This window comes from Coregonus lavaretus, assembly GCF_964263955.1.
Source record: "Coregonus lavaretus genome assembly, chromosome: 1".
NCBI classification, from domain to species: domain Eukaryota; kingdom Metazoa; phylum Chordata; class Actinopteri; order Salmoniformes; family Salmonidae; genus Coregonus; species Coregonus lavaretus.
This window is the reverse complement of record NC_139988.1, coordinates 87,262,566-87,277,573: the sequence shown is the minus strand read 5'-3', so window position 1 is coordinate 87,277,573 and position 15,008 is coordinate 87,262,566. Positions and strand designations below refer to the sequence as shown.

General features: G+C 46.1%; 1 protein-coding gene across 1 annotated transcript in view; it reads left to right on the top strand.

Annotated features, from left to right (window-relative positions):
- The window catches only part of LOC311137246 (transmembrane protein 94-like), a 32,674-nt gene extending 21,688 nt beyond the window's left edge, over positions 1-10,986 (top strand). Inside the window, exons 13-31 of the mRNA XM_084171636.1 lie at positions 24-128; positions 333-509; positions 2,557-2,766; positions 3,018-3,327; positions 3,473-3,646; positions 3,793-3,895; positions 4,017-4,225; positions 4,366-4,544; positions 4,625-4,837; positions 4,919-5,018; positions 5,258-5,366; positions 5,538-5,727; positions 6,915-6,992; positions 7,114-7,199; positions 7,300-7,381; positions 9,046-9,304; positions 9,890-9,983; positions 10,154-10,324; positions 10,526-10,986. Coding sequence (XP_084027762.1) covers positions 24-128; positions 333-509; positions 2,557-2,766; positions 3,018-3,327; positions 3,473-3,646; positions 3,793-3,895; positions 4,017-4,225; positions 4,366-4,544; positions 4,625-4,837; positions 4,919-5,018; positions 5,258-5,366; positions 5,538-5,727; positions 6,915-6,992; positions 7,114-7,199; positions 7,300-7,381; positions 9,046-9,304; positions 9,890-9,983; positions 10,154-10,324; positions 10,526-10,598 — 2,922 coding nt within the window. The 3' untranslated portion in view covers positions 10,599-10,986. The remainder of the gene's footprint in view (positions 1-23; positions 129-332; positions 510-2,556; positions 2,767-3,017; positions 3,328-3,472; positions 3,647-3,792; positions 3,896-4,016; positions 4,226-4,365; positions 4,545-4,624; positions 4,838-4,918; positions 5,019-5,257; positions 5,367-5,537; positions 5,728-6,914; positions 6,993-7,113; positions 7,200-7,299; positions 7,382-9,045; positions 9,305-9,889; positions 9,984-10,153; positions 10,325-10,525) is intronic.
- Positions 10,987-15,008: the final 4,022 nt, after the last annotated feature.

The window sequence follows — 15,008 nt, the reverse complement described above, 5'->3', positions numbered from 1 at the left end:
TAACTGTGTGTGTGTGTGTGCAGGAGATGCTGCGGTGTGTGTGGAGACACCTGGTGGACGTGCTGAGGGGAGAGTCCCAGACACTCTGCTACACCTCCAGCCTGCTACACACACTAGGCTCTGTCACTGTAAGTCTCTCTCTCTCTCTCTCTCTCTCTCTCTCTCTCTCTCTCTCTCTCTCTCTCTCTCTCTCTCTCTCTCTCTCTCTCTCTCTCTCTCTCTCTCTCTCTCTCTCTCTCTCTCTCTCTCTCTCTCTCTCTCTCTCTCTCTCTCTCTCTCTCTCTCTCTCTCTCTCTCTTGGTGTGTGTAACGCGCTCTCTTTCTCTCTCTAGGTGTTGTGTTGTGTGGACAAACAGGGTGTGCTCTCCTGGCCTAACCCCAGTCCAGAGACCGTGCTGTTCTTTAGTGGTCGCGTGGAGCCGCCTCACAACGACAGTCAAGAAGACCTGCGAGACGACCTCTCAGACAACTCGTTCTGCCGCATGGAGACCGACGAGGACCGGGACGAGGTGGGTGGGTGGGCTGGGCGCTGTATCGTATCTATATAACGGTACTTTACCTTCTATAGCAGTATTTCAATGTTTGGTTAAATGTGATACGCCACTCCGCTGTAACGTCCGTTTTTAATAGTTTACTACTTGAGGCGTCACCAAGCCCCACCCCCTGTCACTCAAGGAGCGCAGTTGTTGCTCAACCACGAGACCGCTTGACGTCCACTCTTCAGTCTGCATGGTCAATGCAGCAGATGCAACAAGATGTCGACGACAACGATGCTGCTATTTCAGCCACTCCTGTTGCTGACAGGTGTATAAAATCGAGCACACAGCCATGAAATCTCCATAGGTAAACATTGGCAGTAGAATGGCCTTACTGAAGAGCTCTGTGACTTTCAACGTGGCACCGTCAGATCGTCACATTTCTGCCCTGCTAGAGCTGCCCCTGTCAACTGTAAGTGCTGTTATTGCGAAGTGGAAATGTCTAGGAGCAACAACGGCTCAGCTGCGAAGTGGTAGGCCACACATGCTCACGGAACGGGACCGCCAAAGCACGTAGCGCGTCTGTCCTCGGTTGCAACATTCACTACCGAGTTCCAATCTGCCTCTGGAAGCAACGTCAGCACAATCACTTTTTTTGCACACAAGCTGAAGATCGCCGTGCGCAATGCCAAACGTCGGCTGGAGTGATGTAAAGCTCGCCGCCATTGGACTCTGGAGCAGTGGAAACGCGTTCTCTGGAGTGATGAATCACACTTCACCATCTGGCAGTCCGACTGACTATTCTGGGTTTGGCGGATGCCAGGAGAACGCTACCTGCGCCAATGCATAGTGCCAACTGTAAAGTTTGGTGGATGAGGAATAATGGTCTGGGGCTGTTTTTCTTGGTTCGAGCTAGGCCCCTTAGTTCCAGTGAAGGAAAATCTTAACACTACAGCATACAATGACATTCTAGGTGAACTGACTTGTTGGAAAGGTGGCATCCTATGACGGTGCCACGTTGAAAGTCACTAAGCTCTTCAGTAAGGCCATTCTACTGCCAATGTGTGTCTATTGAGATTGCATGGATGTGTGCTAAATTTTATACACCTGTCAGCAACGGGTGTGGCTTAAATTTTTTACAAATGTGATAATCTTTCTTCCACTTTGACATTACAGAATATTTTGTGCAAATCGTTGTCAAAAATTTACAATTAAATCCATTTGAATCCCACTTTGTGAGACAACAAAATGTCCAGGGGCGTGAATACTTTCTGAAGGCACTATAGTTCCTGCTGTCTGACGTGAGACAAATATCTAGTTCCTTTAACCACCTGAGGTATTGACTGTGAGATTCGTATGATAGGTGATAGTGTCTTTTCAGCAGTGGTGGGAAAAGTATCCAATTGTAATACTTGAATAAAAGTAAAGATACCCTAATAGAAAATAACTCAAGTGAAAGTCACCTAGAGAAATACTACTTGAGTAAAAGTCTGAAAATATTTGGTTTTAATATACTTAAGTATCACAAGTAAGTATGAAAAATGTATGCACTCACTAACTGTAAGTCGCTCTGGATAAGAGCGTCTGCTAAATGACTAAAATGTAAAATGTAAATGTAAGTGCTAAAATATACTTGGTATCAAAAGTAAAAGTATAAATCATTTCAAATTCCTTATATTAAGCAAACCAGATGGCACCATTTTATGTTTTACTCCAACACTCAGACATAATTTACAAACAAAGCATTTTGTGTTTAGTGAGTCTGCCAGATCAGAGGCAGTAGGGATGACAAGGGATGTTCTCTTGATAAGTGTGGGAATTGGACCATTTCCTGTTCTGCTAAGCATTCAAAATGTAAGAGTACATTTAGGTGTCAGGGGAAATGTATGGAGTAAAAATGACATTTTCTTTAGGAATGTAGTGAGGTAAAAGTTATCAAACATATAAATAGTAAAGTACAGATGCCACAAAAAACGACTTAAGTAGTACTTGAAAGTATTTTTACTTAAGTACATTACACCAGTGCTTTTTGAGTGATTGGAAGAGTGATGTCTGATTGGCTGTTCATCCTGTCCGTCAGACCCAGGAGGGGGATGCTCTGCTGTGTATGCCAATAATGGATGGGATGAGAGACGGGTATGAGCCCAGCGAGACGTCACATGACACCGGCCGTTCCGAGGACACATTGCGGCCTCGGCGGCAGTCGCGGGAGACACGCACCAAACACCCCTCAGGATCTAATGTCAGCTTCAGCCACGGCACAGATGGAGGGGATCAGGGCCCTGAACAGGTAACACACATACACACACACACACACACACACACACACACACACACACACACACACACGTCCTGTAGATCATTCTCTTGTCATCACTATCTTACTACACAGCATTTCTCTCTCTCTCTCTCTCTCTCTCTCTCTCTCTCTCTCTCTCTCTCTCTCTCTCTCTCTCTCTCTCTCTCTCTCGCCACCCCTGTCTCTCTGCTCTCTCCTCTCTCTCTCTGCTCTCTCCTCTCTCTCGCCACCCCTCTCTCCAGGACATGGTGGGTTGCTGTGACAACGAAGCGGAGGACTATGTGTGTGACTACCACCTGGAGATGCTGAGTCTGTCTCAGGACCAGCAGAACCCGGTGAGTATCCAGTTTGACGAGCAGGGTTGGCAGTGCCACCTGCCCAGCCTCAAGCCCCTGGGCCTCAACATCCTGCTCAACCTGTGCAACGCCAGCGTCACCCAGCAGCTCTGCCGCTTCTCCGACCACCTCAGTAACCTGGCGCTGCAGGAGAGCCACGGCGCCGTGCTGCCCGTCCACGTGCCCTGGGGACTGTGTGAGATGGCCAGGCTTATAGGTGAGGAGAGGGAGGGGAAGAGACTCGCGCACACACACACATACACGCAGACAACTATATTCTTACTATGTGGACTATGTGAACTCCAGACACATACACACTGACCCCTTCTCTTCCATTCTCTTTGTTCCTGGGTTTCTCTCAGGGTTCACTCCTGGGGCGAGGGAGCTGTTTAAACAGGAGAGCCACCTAGCTCTGTACCAGCTGCCCTGTGGGGAGAAGGCCAAGGAGTCTGTCCCTCAACGCCTACACAACTTCACCAAGAGACAACCTCCCATCAGCCACCTCATCTCCCTCTTCATCAGAGACTCCTCTTCCAGTGAGAATAGCTCGATTTTTCTTTGTCTTTCTCCCCGCTCACTCCATCTCTCTGGTTCCATCTCGTACCCTCCTCTCCTTTACCCTTGACCTCTTTCTTGGAATCGTTTTGTTGCACGTCTGTGACCCCTGAACTCTCACCCCTAGATAACGTCCAGATGTTGTCTCACGGCTCTGCTGACCTCATCCTGGAGGCCTGCACTGACGTCTGGGACGGAACCGACATCTACCCCCTCTCTGGCTCCGACAGGTCAGAACAGCCTTATAACAGCCTTATGAAGTCTTATAACAGCCTTATGAAGTCTTATAACAGCCTTATGAAGTCTTATGACAACCATCATTAACCTTTTTATACGGCTACCCCTCTACAGGAAGAAGGTTCTGGACTTCTACCAGCGGGCCTGTCTGTCAGGCTACTGCTCTGCTTTTGCCTATAAGCCCATGCAGGTGTGCCTGTCCAACCAGCTCAATGGGAAATGTGTGGAGCTAGCCCCCGGCCCCAACCTCTTCTCTGGGTTAGAACTGCCCCCCACCACCCCTATCAAACACATCTCCCGCAGGAACTCCTGGAGCTCCGATGGTAAGCGAGGGATTGAGGGAGGTGGGAGGAGAGGAGGATGCGGGAAGGGAGGTGTAGCTACACTTGACACGATGTGTTTTGTGTTGTACCTTAGCGTGACACTTGCTTGGATTTATTGTCACGCCTTTCTCTCTCCGTAGAGGGTATAGGAGGTGTGGAGAAAGATGACTGTGTTCAGGCTCTGAGCGGTCAGATCTTCATGGGGATGGTGTCGTCACAGTTCCAGGCTCGTCTGGACACCGTCAGGCTCATAGACGCTCTGGTCACCGCCTGCATACGCTTTGTCTACTTCTCTATGGAGGACGAACTACGCAGCAAGGTGGGTGGGTGTGTGTGTTTGCTGAGATGTATGTGATGACGACGATGATGATTTTTATGTCTGTCCTGTGAATGTGGTAGGTGTTTGCAGAGAAGATGGGCCTGGAGACGGGGTGGAACTGTCACATCTCTCTGACCCCAAACAGAGACAGTCCCTGTGATGGCGTCCCCAACAGCCCCGGCCAGTACTCCGTACAGGATGACCATCAAGACTCCAGAGATGAGGCAGAGGGGCTGCTGTTACCAGAGGAGGAAACCACTGATGTCCCCAGCTTCCTGGAGGACTGCAACAGGGTACAGGACAAATACTGTTAGTCTCCGCTCCTCTTCTGTCACTTCCCCCTGTCTCGTGCTAATCCTTCTCTTTCCTTCCAGGCGAAGCTACCTCGTGGAATCCACCAGGTTCGTCCCCACCTGAAGAACATTGACAACGTGCCTCTGTTGGTGCCTCTCTTCACCGACTGTACCCCAGAGAGTGAGTCAGAACATCTCCACTTACATAAAACAACCTTTTCTGTTTTTCCAAAACCTTAGTATTTGTTACTGAGACATTCCTAATATTTAGTATACAAATCAATTGACCATGGTATAGGAGTGCATTTTATCACAATATATGCAATGTAGTTATGCGTGTTACAGCTACGCATGTGTGAGTGTTCTAGTGTGTTCCAAATCTGTGTGTGTGTGTGTGTGTGTGTGTGTGTGTATATATAGCCATGTGTGAGATGATCAAGATCATGCAGGAGAACAGAGAGGTGACGTGCTGCCTGGGGAGCTCCGCCAACTTCCGCAACAGCTGCCTCTTCCTACAGAGTGACCTCAGGTACACACACACGTCACAAAGCAGCTGCAGCTGCCTAGTTAATTTATAAATAGACTATGATGTGCGTCCATAAGTTCACAACCACATAATGACAGTATGGAGAGGAATAGAGATCACACACACACACCCTTTATCCTCCTGCCCCCCCCCCCCTCCCCCTCCCCCCCCCAGCATCGCCCTGGACCCCCTGTACCCGTCGCGGTGTTCGTGGGAGACGTTTGGCTACGCTACAGGAGCAGGGCTGAACGGGGAGGTGGAAGGTCTGTCTCCCCTCAGTCTGTCCGGTCAACTCAACACCCTGGCCTGTTCTGTCACCTTCCACCAGGGGGAGTCGGTCAGCATGGTCAAACTCATAGAGCAGGTGAGACACACACCAGAGGATGGGGGCGAAGTGGAGCTGGAGTGTGGAGAGGATTTTAAAAAAGTGTTGTCCTTTATCCACTAATGCACAGAGATGTTGATATGAGTCGACCAGGAAATGGGTCACGGCCTGTGTAATTGATGGCAAGACGATTAATGAACCCATGCAGCAGCACCAGAGATGTTTTTATTTCTTTACAGGCTATTATAAAAAAATGAGTATTTTTATGAAAGTCTACGTTTGTAACAGTGCTAAAGTGTTCTGTCAACTGTCAAATGTGAGCGCAACAGAACCAGTTACAACTGAAGTATCTGATCATCAATAGATTAGAGAAAAGCTATTTGTTTTTTTAACACGGTGGCCGCACAGCCGGTCATCAGGTAGATCTTTGTTTAATAGCCTACTACATGTTGTTGAAATGTTGATGCTTCTTACGATAGCCTACTTCAAAACCAAATGGTACATAGTCACAAAACTAGATGGGGTGTGTTTGGTAAATTATCTTTTTAAACAAAAAATGAATGGAGCAAATTTGGAGCTGCATTAATATTTATTTAATATTTATTTAGTGCTGAGCGATTATTATTTGATTTTTTTGATTTTTTTGGTGGAAAGGATGTTGAGTGACGAGTGGGATTTCCTACTGCTATATCTCACACACACTCATGAGATTTCGGGACTTTTTGGGGGAGTCAAAATGTATTGCCATTCAAAATCCTATTTTCCCTAACCCTTTACCTAACCTTAACCCTAAATCCTAACCTTAAACCCAAACCTAACCCTAAATCCTAACCTTAAACCCAAACCTAACCCTAAACCCAACCCAACCCAACCCAAACCTAACCTTAACCCCAAACCTAAACCCAAACCTAACCCTAAACCTAACCCTAAACCCAAACCTAACCCAAACCTAACCCCAAACCCAAACCCAAACCCAAACCTAACCCTAAAGCCAAACCTAACCCTAAACCCTAAACCCAAACCTAACCTTAACCCTAAACCCAAACCTAACCCTTAAGCCTAAAATAGCATTTTAACAAATTCAGGACCTGAAAAAAGTCCAGACTTTTCCCGAATGTCTTGTTTTTCTACCTTGTCAGGACATTCTGGTCCTGATAAGGTATGAAAGCATGCACAGACACACAAAGATACAATATATTTATTTTACATGTATGATTCCTTTCCAGGCGCGTCACACGACCTACAGCATCCGCAAGAGCTTCCTGTTCCTTTTGCAGTGTCAGCTGACCCTGGTCCTCATCCAGGTGAGAGAGCACACACCTGTGCAGCCAATTAATTTCCGCTATAATAAAACAACTGAGGATGCAACAGTTTTACCTGAATATTGTATTACATTATTGTTGATTTTTCCCTCCCGTTGTGTAGTTTCTGGCCTGCCTAGCCCAACTCCCTCCTCCTATGAACATCACTGACATCCTCTGGCTGTCCTGCTTCAGCTGTCCGCTGCTCAGGTACCACTGCTACTAACCATATAGGTTTCCCATTCCTGTTTTATAGTACAACAGTATAAATGCATGATGCTAACCATGTCTCTGTGTGTTGTGTTGGAAGTGTGTCATTCTTAGGAAAGCCAGCAGACAGTACTGTGATGAACGTGGCCACAGGGAAGAACCAAGATGCCATCCCCAGAAAGGTACGTACTGTAGTTTACCCGCACCGGCCCTGTTTCAGACATATTACTTTACACTATGCTATGAGGGTTGTCATGATTGGCTTCAATGCCATACAGCACTCCTTCCGTAGCCTCCAACTGCTCTTAAACACAAGTAAAACTAAATGCATGCTCTTCAATCGAACGCTGCTGGCACCCGCCCACCCGACTAGAATCACTACTCTCGACAGGTCTGACCTAGAGTATGTGGACAACTACAAATACCTAGGTGTCTGGTTAGACTGTAAACTCTCCTTCCAGACTCACATTAAGCATCTCCAATCCAAAGTTAAATCCAGAATCGGCTTCCTATTTCGCAACAAAGCCTCCTTCACTCATGCTGCCAAACATGCCCTCGTAAAACTGACTATCCTACCGATCCTTGACTTCGGCGATGTCATTTACAAAATAGCCTCCAACACTCTACTCAGCAAATTGGATGTTGTCTATCACAGTGCCATCCGTTTTGTCACCAAAGCCCCATATACTACCCACCACTGTGACCTGTACACTCTTGTTGGCTGGCCCTCACAACATATTCGTTGCCAAACCCACTGGCTCCAGGCCATCTATAAATCACTGCTTGGCAAATCCCCACCTTATCTTAGCTCATTGGTCACCATAGCAATACCCACCCGTAGTATGCGCTCCAGCAGGTATATCTCACTGGTCATCCCCAAAGCCAACACCTCCTTTGGCCGCCATTCCTACCAGTTCTCTGCTGCCAATGACTGGAACGAACTGCAAAAATCTCTGAAGCTGGAGACTCTTATCTCCCTCACTAACTTTAAGCATCAGTTGTCAGAGCAGCTTACCGATCACTGCACCTGTACATAGCCATTCTGAAATTAGCCCACCCAACTACCTCATCCCCATATTGTTATTTATTTTGCTCATTTGCACCCCAGTATCTCTATTTGCACATCATCTCTTGCACATCATCATTCCAGTGTTAATAGTAATTTTAATTATTTTGCACTATGGCCTATTTATTGCCTTACCTCCATAACTTGCTACATTTGCACACACTGTATATATATTTTCTATTTTCTGTTGTATTTTTGACTTTATGTTTTGTTTTACCCCATATGTAACTCTGTGTTGTTGTTTTTATCGCACTGCTTTGCTTTATCTTGGCCAGGTCGCAGTTGTAAATGAGAACTTGTTCTCAACTGGCTTACCTGGTTAAATAAAGGTGAAATAAATACAAATAAATAAAGTTTATGCGCTACGCACTTCAGCACTCGGCGGTCCCGTTCTGTGAGCTTGTGTGGCCTACCACTTCGCGGCTGAGCCGTTGTTGCTCCTAGAAGTTTCTACTTCACAATAACAGTTCTTACAGTTGACCGGGGCAGCTCTAGCAGGGCAGAAATGTGACAAACTGACTTGTTGGAAAGATGGCATCCTATGACGATGCCACGTTGAAAGTCACTGATCTCTTCTACTGCAAATGTTTGGCTATGGAGATTACAGGGCTGTGTGCTCGATTTTAATAGCCGAATTATAGCTGAAATAGCCAAATCCACTAATTTGAAGGGGTGTCCACATACTTTTGTGTGTGTGTATATATAGTGTTTCTTAATCATGACATGTGTACCATGGCATTCCTTTTAACATCTTGATTTGTGTACATCTACTTCCTGCAGACGCAGACCTACTTCCTGGGTTGTTTCCTGTTGAAGTTTGGCCTGACCGTGTGTGCCTACCTTCTGGGCTTTGGCTTTACGCTGCACGAGGTCTGCCTGAGGACCAACAACCTAACAATGGCAGAGAACACCACCATCAACTGTAGTGATATCTTCAGTGTCAGTTCAGCTCGGGATGCTCCCCATTGGTTCAGAGAGCTGTCCAACGGCCTGCTGCTCACTCAGAAGGTCATGGCTGGGTTCCTGGCCCTGCACACGGGTAGGAGGAGTTCTCGGTGACCTCTCACCCCTGCATCTGTTAAGTCAGGGATGCGTCCCAAATGGCACCCTATTTCCTATATAGTGGACTACTTTTGACCAGGGCATTGTATAGGGAATAGGTTTCCATTTCAGATGCAGCCTCTGACTTCTATGCTGCTCCTGGAGAGTAATGTGCGTGTCCTCTCTTCCTTGTGTCCTCTCGTCCTCTCTTCCTTGTGTCCTCTCTTCCTTGTGTCCTCTCTTCCTCTCTTCCTTGTGTCCTCTCTTCCTTGTGTCCTCTCTTCCTTGTGTCCTCTCTTCCTTGTGTCCTCTCTTCCTTGTGTCCTCTCTTCCTCTCTTCCTTGTGTCCTCTCTTCCTCTCTTCCTTGTCTCCTCTCTTCCTCTCTTCCTTGTGTCCTCTCTTCCTTCTGTCCTCTCTTCCTCTCTTCCTTGTCTCCTCTCTTCCTCTCTTCCTTGTGTCCTCTCTTCCTTGTGTCCTCTCTTCCTTCTGTCCTCTCTTCCTCTCTTCCTTGTCTCCTCTCTTCCTCTCTTCCTTGTGTCCTCTCTTCCTTGTGTCCTCTCTTCCTTGTGTCCTCTCTTCCAGTGGTCATCTCGCTAAGTTACGTCCATCGCTCCCAGCCTCTGTGGAAGAAGAACCCCTTCAGCAACACCTGGTGGTGCCTCACTGTCCTTGTCGTGTAAGTGTGTGTGTGTGTTTCTCTGTCTGTGTTACTGTGTGTGTGCATGTGTAGCCTAAATATTTCAAACAACTATGAAGTGGCAGCTGCGATAGAGAAGTTTCAGCTTTTTTTTGGCATCAACTGATACTCTTTTGTCCCTCTTTCGGTCTCCCCCTCCCTTCCTCCAGCCTGTTCGGTCAGATGGTGCAGGCCACGGTGGACTACAAGCTGTGGCAGGACAGGTCGGGATCTTTGACCTTTGACCTGAAGGACATCCCCATGCTGGCCTGGCTGCTGGTCTCCCTGTCCTCCCTGGTGGTGGTGATGCTCAACGAGGCCGTCAAACTACACGAGATACGGTAAGATGGAGGAGGAAGGAGAGAGGGGGAGGAGGGAAGGGGTGAGAGGAGGAGTAGGAGTGGTATGATGAGAAGGAGACAAAGGTGGAAAAGACAGAAGGGTTGAAAGTTGAGGATTATGAAAGATGAGAGGATGGTGGGATGGAGGATGATGTCATGTGGGGGGGGCAACGGATGTTGATCTTTCCTTTCTGTCTGCAGGGTTAGGGTTCGCTACCAGAAGAGGCAGAAGCTACAGTTTGAGACTAAACTAGGGATGAACTCTCCCTTCTGATTGACAATTAACAGAGGGGCAATGCATGCTGTGAACCAATCAGCCCTCAGGGGGAAAAGATGAGGCACCAGAATCTGGAGTAGGTCGAAGTTGGCCCTAACCGCTGACACGGGGTCAGATGGTTTCTCATCCCTCTGATTCTAGATCTGTGGTTGAGGGGAAACTTCTACCTCGAGCCCAGAATCACACTCCTCCTCAGTGCCCATCGACCTGAACCCAGGAGTACTCGACCCACCTCAGCCCATTAGCACTGGCACCTAGCAGGTCCTCCAAACCGCTACACGTGCTGGGTGGTTTATCACTGCGATAATCCAATCTTTTTTATTTTTTAGATCCTGATTTTAAATTATATTGTATCATTGTTTGTAAAAAAAAAAAAAAAGGAAAATCCCAAAGATTGTTCTTTCCTTTTTTGCTTTTAAAAGAAAGACAGACAAAAAATGTGAATAATTGATTGTATAGTGGAATGTTTTTTAAGGCATGGGGAATCTTTTACTGTAGCCCCGACTTGAGTTTAGGGAAGGGGGATTTTCTCCCAGTCACTGGTCTGATACTGTCTCACATAGGGATTATTACACGTCAGCATGTCTCCCCCTTTCACATGAATCCCAATACCATAGTAGAGTACAATTGCCTTCACCGTCAATGTGAATGTAGTCTCTGTCATTACAGTCACTTGCTGCTATATGTCTGAATGCCATGCAGGGCTGAAAGGAAAGGAGAGATGTATCTAGTAACATGCCTGATCCGGGACAATGTCCTGGCCCTAATGCTGTCAAATCATTGGCGTTGATAGACCTTAAAAGCCTGCTGTCAGGTGATGTCTGGAGGACACTACGTAGGCCTAACCGTCTGTGGATTCACGTCAACCTGTTTCGGAACGGTTCTGTTGACCATACTAAGGATTTCTTAACAAGGCTACTCTTTATAACCCAGCCTTTTAGCCAGATAATGAACATGGCATGTTCTAAACCAGGATCCAAGAGGAATATCCCTTATGTGATTTTTCTTCCTGACAAATGTTTCCTTTGTTTCACCCACATGCTCCGACTCCCAAGCCAAGGGCAATCCTGCTGTAATGCAATAAGGAATGAAGATTAATTTAATTTACTATAAACAAGTAAAACTGAATTAGTCTCTTTTATAGGTAAATTGTATATGAAGAATGTGCTAGCCTGACACTTTGAAACTCATGTACTGTAAGAAAGGCTTATTGTTTTATAATCATCAATCATCCTAGACTGGTTTGATCCCTGTGTACATGCATACATCCTGGTTTTCCCACCAGAGTTCTACTGAGGGACTGTCCTCTATTCAAGCTGACAAGGTTTTGTCAGTGGTGTTCTAGATTAGAATACCCTCGAGTTCTAGAGCATCCCAGGGTATTCTGAAGGTGCTTCATATCATTCGGTGGCCTTCTAACTAGCCTGGGTGCTTGTTTCTGCATTCGACAACAACAATGCACAAGCTGACTTAGTCTGGGATTCAATCCGATCACGCTTGTAGACAATGCTGCTTTCAAAGGCAATGTTACCGCATTCATGGAGATCGCAGTTAAAGTAAATGCTGCAGATCTCGGCTCAATTGGAAATGACCTATGTCAAGCGCTAAAGCACGGTTTCGGATTGAATCCCGGCCTAAAAGCAGAATGACTGAGACCCACCTGGCTACCTGTCTGTGTTGGGTGATCGTATCAGTAGACCCATTTGAACACTACAAATGATGACTAGCTACAGATTGATCAGCCACAGCTGTTCTGTTTTCGCTCTTTTTTTTTGGGGGGGGGGGGGGGGGGGGGTCTTATTTTACAGCATGATGTGTTGATCTTCTTATCCCTGATTACGGCTTTACCTGCGTCCCAAATGTACACTACTTCTGCCCATGGCCCATAGGGTTCTGGTCAAAGGTAGTGCACTATAGAGAATCGGGTGTCATTTGGGACGCAGCTTGTCATGAGTTGCAGTTGCCCATCCTGCTTTTCCCATTTATGTTTCTCTATTCTGTGTATTTGGCTGGTTGGTTCTGGAGTTTTCCCCGGTTAGGTCTGGAGTTTATTTTACTGGTTGTATCACGTGGTCAGAAAAACCTCCTGTGCCCCAGTCAAACTGTGTAGAAATTGATATATTTGATCATGCGTGCGCCACACCTCTCGACTTCTCACCACGTGCTCTGGTATTGTTTAACCCTCTGTTTTTAATGTGGGCTACAATGGTCATGTGTTATGTTGACTAGGAGTCGGGGCCCAGGACCCAGGATGACACAAAAACATGGTGCCTACCTAAGATGAACACCTCAGGATCGGCCTCGCACACTTGTGCTCTTCATAGGCTCCCTTTGGTTGGAATGTACTTACTTTTTAAGTACACTATTTCATAGAAGAGTTCGTAGTTGCATGGTCTGCTAGATATGTGTGTGAGGTAGATATAATGTAAAAGCACTGATCTAATTAGAATTCCTAGACACTGTTATTGAATGAACAACGTAGCTAGGGAAAGAGGGAAAAAAGACTGAAGATGGTAATTTTTTATACAGTACAGTAGAATGCATCCACACATTGCACATAAGCACATTTCAATCCATGATTTCTTTATTTTAAAAATTCCGATTTTGTATGTGTGTATATACAGTACCAGTCAAAAGTTTGGACACACCTACTCATTCAAGGGTTTTTCTTTATTTTTAGCCACCCTTTACCTTGATGACAGCTTTTCACACTCTTGGCATTGTCTCAACCAGCTTCACCTGGAATGCTTTTTCCAACAGTCTTGAAGGAGTTCCCACATATGCTGAGCACTTGTTGGCTGCTTTTCCTTCACTCTGCGGTCCAACTCATCCCAAACCATCTCAATTGGGTTGAGGTCGGGGGATTGTGGAGGCCATGTCATCTGATGCAGCACTCCTTGTTGGTCAAATAGCCCTTACACAGCCTGGAGGTGTGTTGGGTCATTGTCCTGTTAAAAAACAAATGATAGTCCCACCAAGCCCAAACCAGATGGGATGGCATATCGCTGCAGAATGTGTGGAAGCCATGCTGGTTAAGTGTGCCTTGAATTCTAAATAAATCACTGACAGTGTCACCAGCAAAGCACCCCCACAACATCACACCACCTCTATGCTTCACGGTGGGAACCACACATGCGGAGATCATCTGTTCACCTACTCTGCGTCTCACAAAGACACTGCGGTTGGAACCAAAAATCTCACATTTGGACTCATCAGGCCAAAGGACAGATTTCCACCAGTCTAATGTCCATTGCTTGTGTTTCTTGGCCCAAGCAAGTCTCTTCTTATTATTGGTGTCCTTTAGTGGTGGTTTCTTTGCAGCAATTCGACCATGAAGCTCTGATTCACACAGTCTCCTCTGAACAGTTGATGTTGAGATGTGTCTGTTACTTGAACTCTAATGAACTTATCCTCTGCAGCAGAGTTAACTCTGGGTCTTCCTTTCCTGTGGCGGTCCTCATGAGAGCCAGTTTCATCATAGCGCTTGATTGTTTTTGCGACTGCACTTGAAGAAACGTTCAAAGTTCTTGAAATGTTCCGTATTGACTGACTTCGTGTCTTAAAGTAATGATGGACTGTTGTTTCTCTTTGCTTATTTGAGCTGTTCTTGACATAATATGGACTTGGTATTTTACCTAATAGGGCTATCTTCTGTATACCACCCCTACCTTCTCACAACACCACTGATTGGCTCAAACACATTAAGGAAAGAAATTCCACAAATGTACTTTTAACAAGGCACACCTGTTAATTGAAACGCATTCTAGGTGACTACCTCATGAAGCTGGTTGAGAGAATGCTAAGAGTGTGCAAAGCTGTCATCAAGGCAAAGGGTGGCTACATTGAAGAATCTCAAATATAAAATATATTTTGATTTAACACTTTTTTGGTTACTACATGATTCCATATGTGTTATTTCATAGTGTTGATGTCTTCACTATTATCCTGCAATGTAGAAAATAGTAAAAATAAAGAAAAACCCTTGAATGAGTAGGTGAACAAACTTTTGACTGGTACTGTACAGACAGACAGACATATTTTATCATTGCTTAAATGTATGCACGAATAAGACCTTTATAGATGCCCAATCTTTGTCATGATAATATGGGTTCAGTTTTTTTTTTTTTTTAGGTTCTTTCAGTTTGAGTACTCAATGTGGAGCTCGGCCTGAACTCAGTGGAGCTCGGCCTGCAGGTGTTTTTCACTGCACTGACCGACCTAGACACCTTCTTACCACTTTAATGTGGCCCAGCTCCAAATCGACCCCTAGACACGTGTAGATCTGAAAGGACTGGATCAGCATAAGCAATACGGGCTGTGGGTTGATTGGGGTGGGTATACAGCAGTGTGGGTTGAACAACCAAGGCTCTGGAACTCTATCCATATTCAAATGCTTAAAGCTGAACC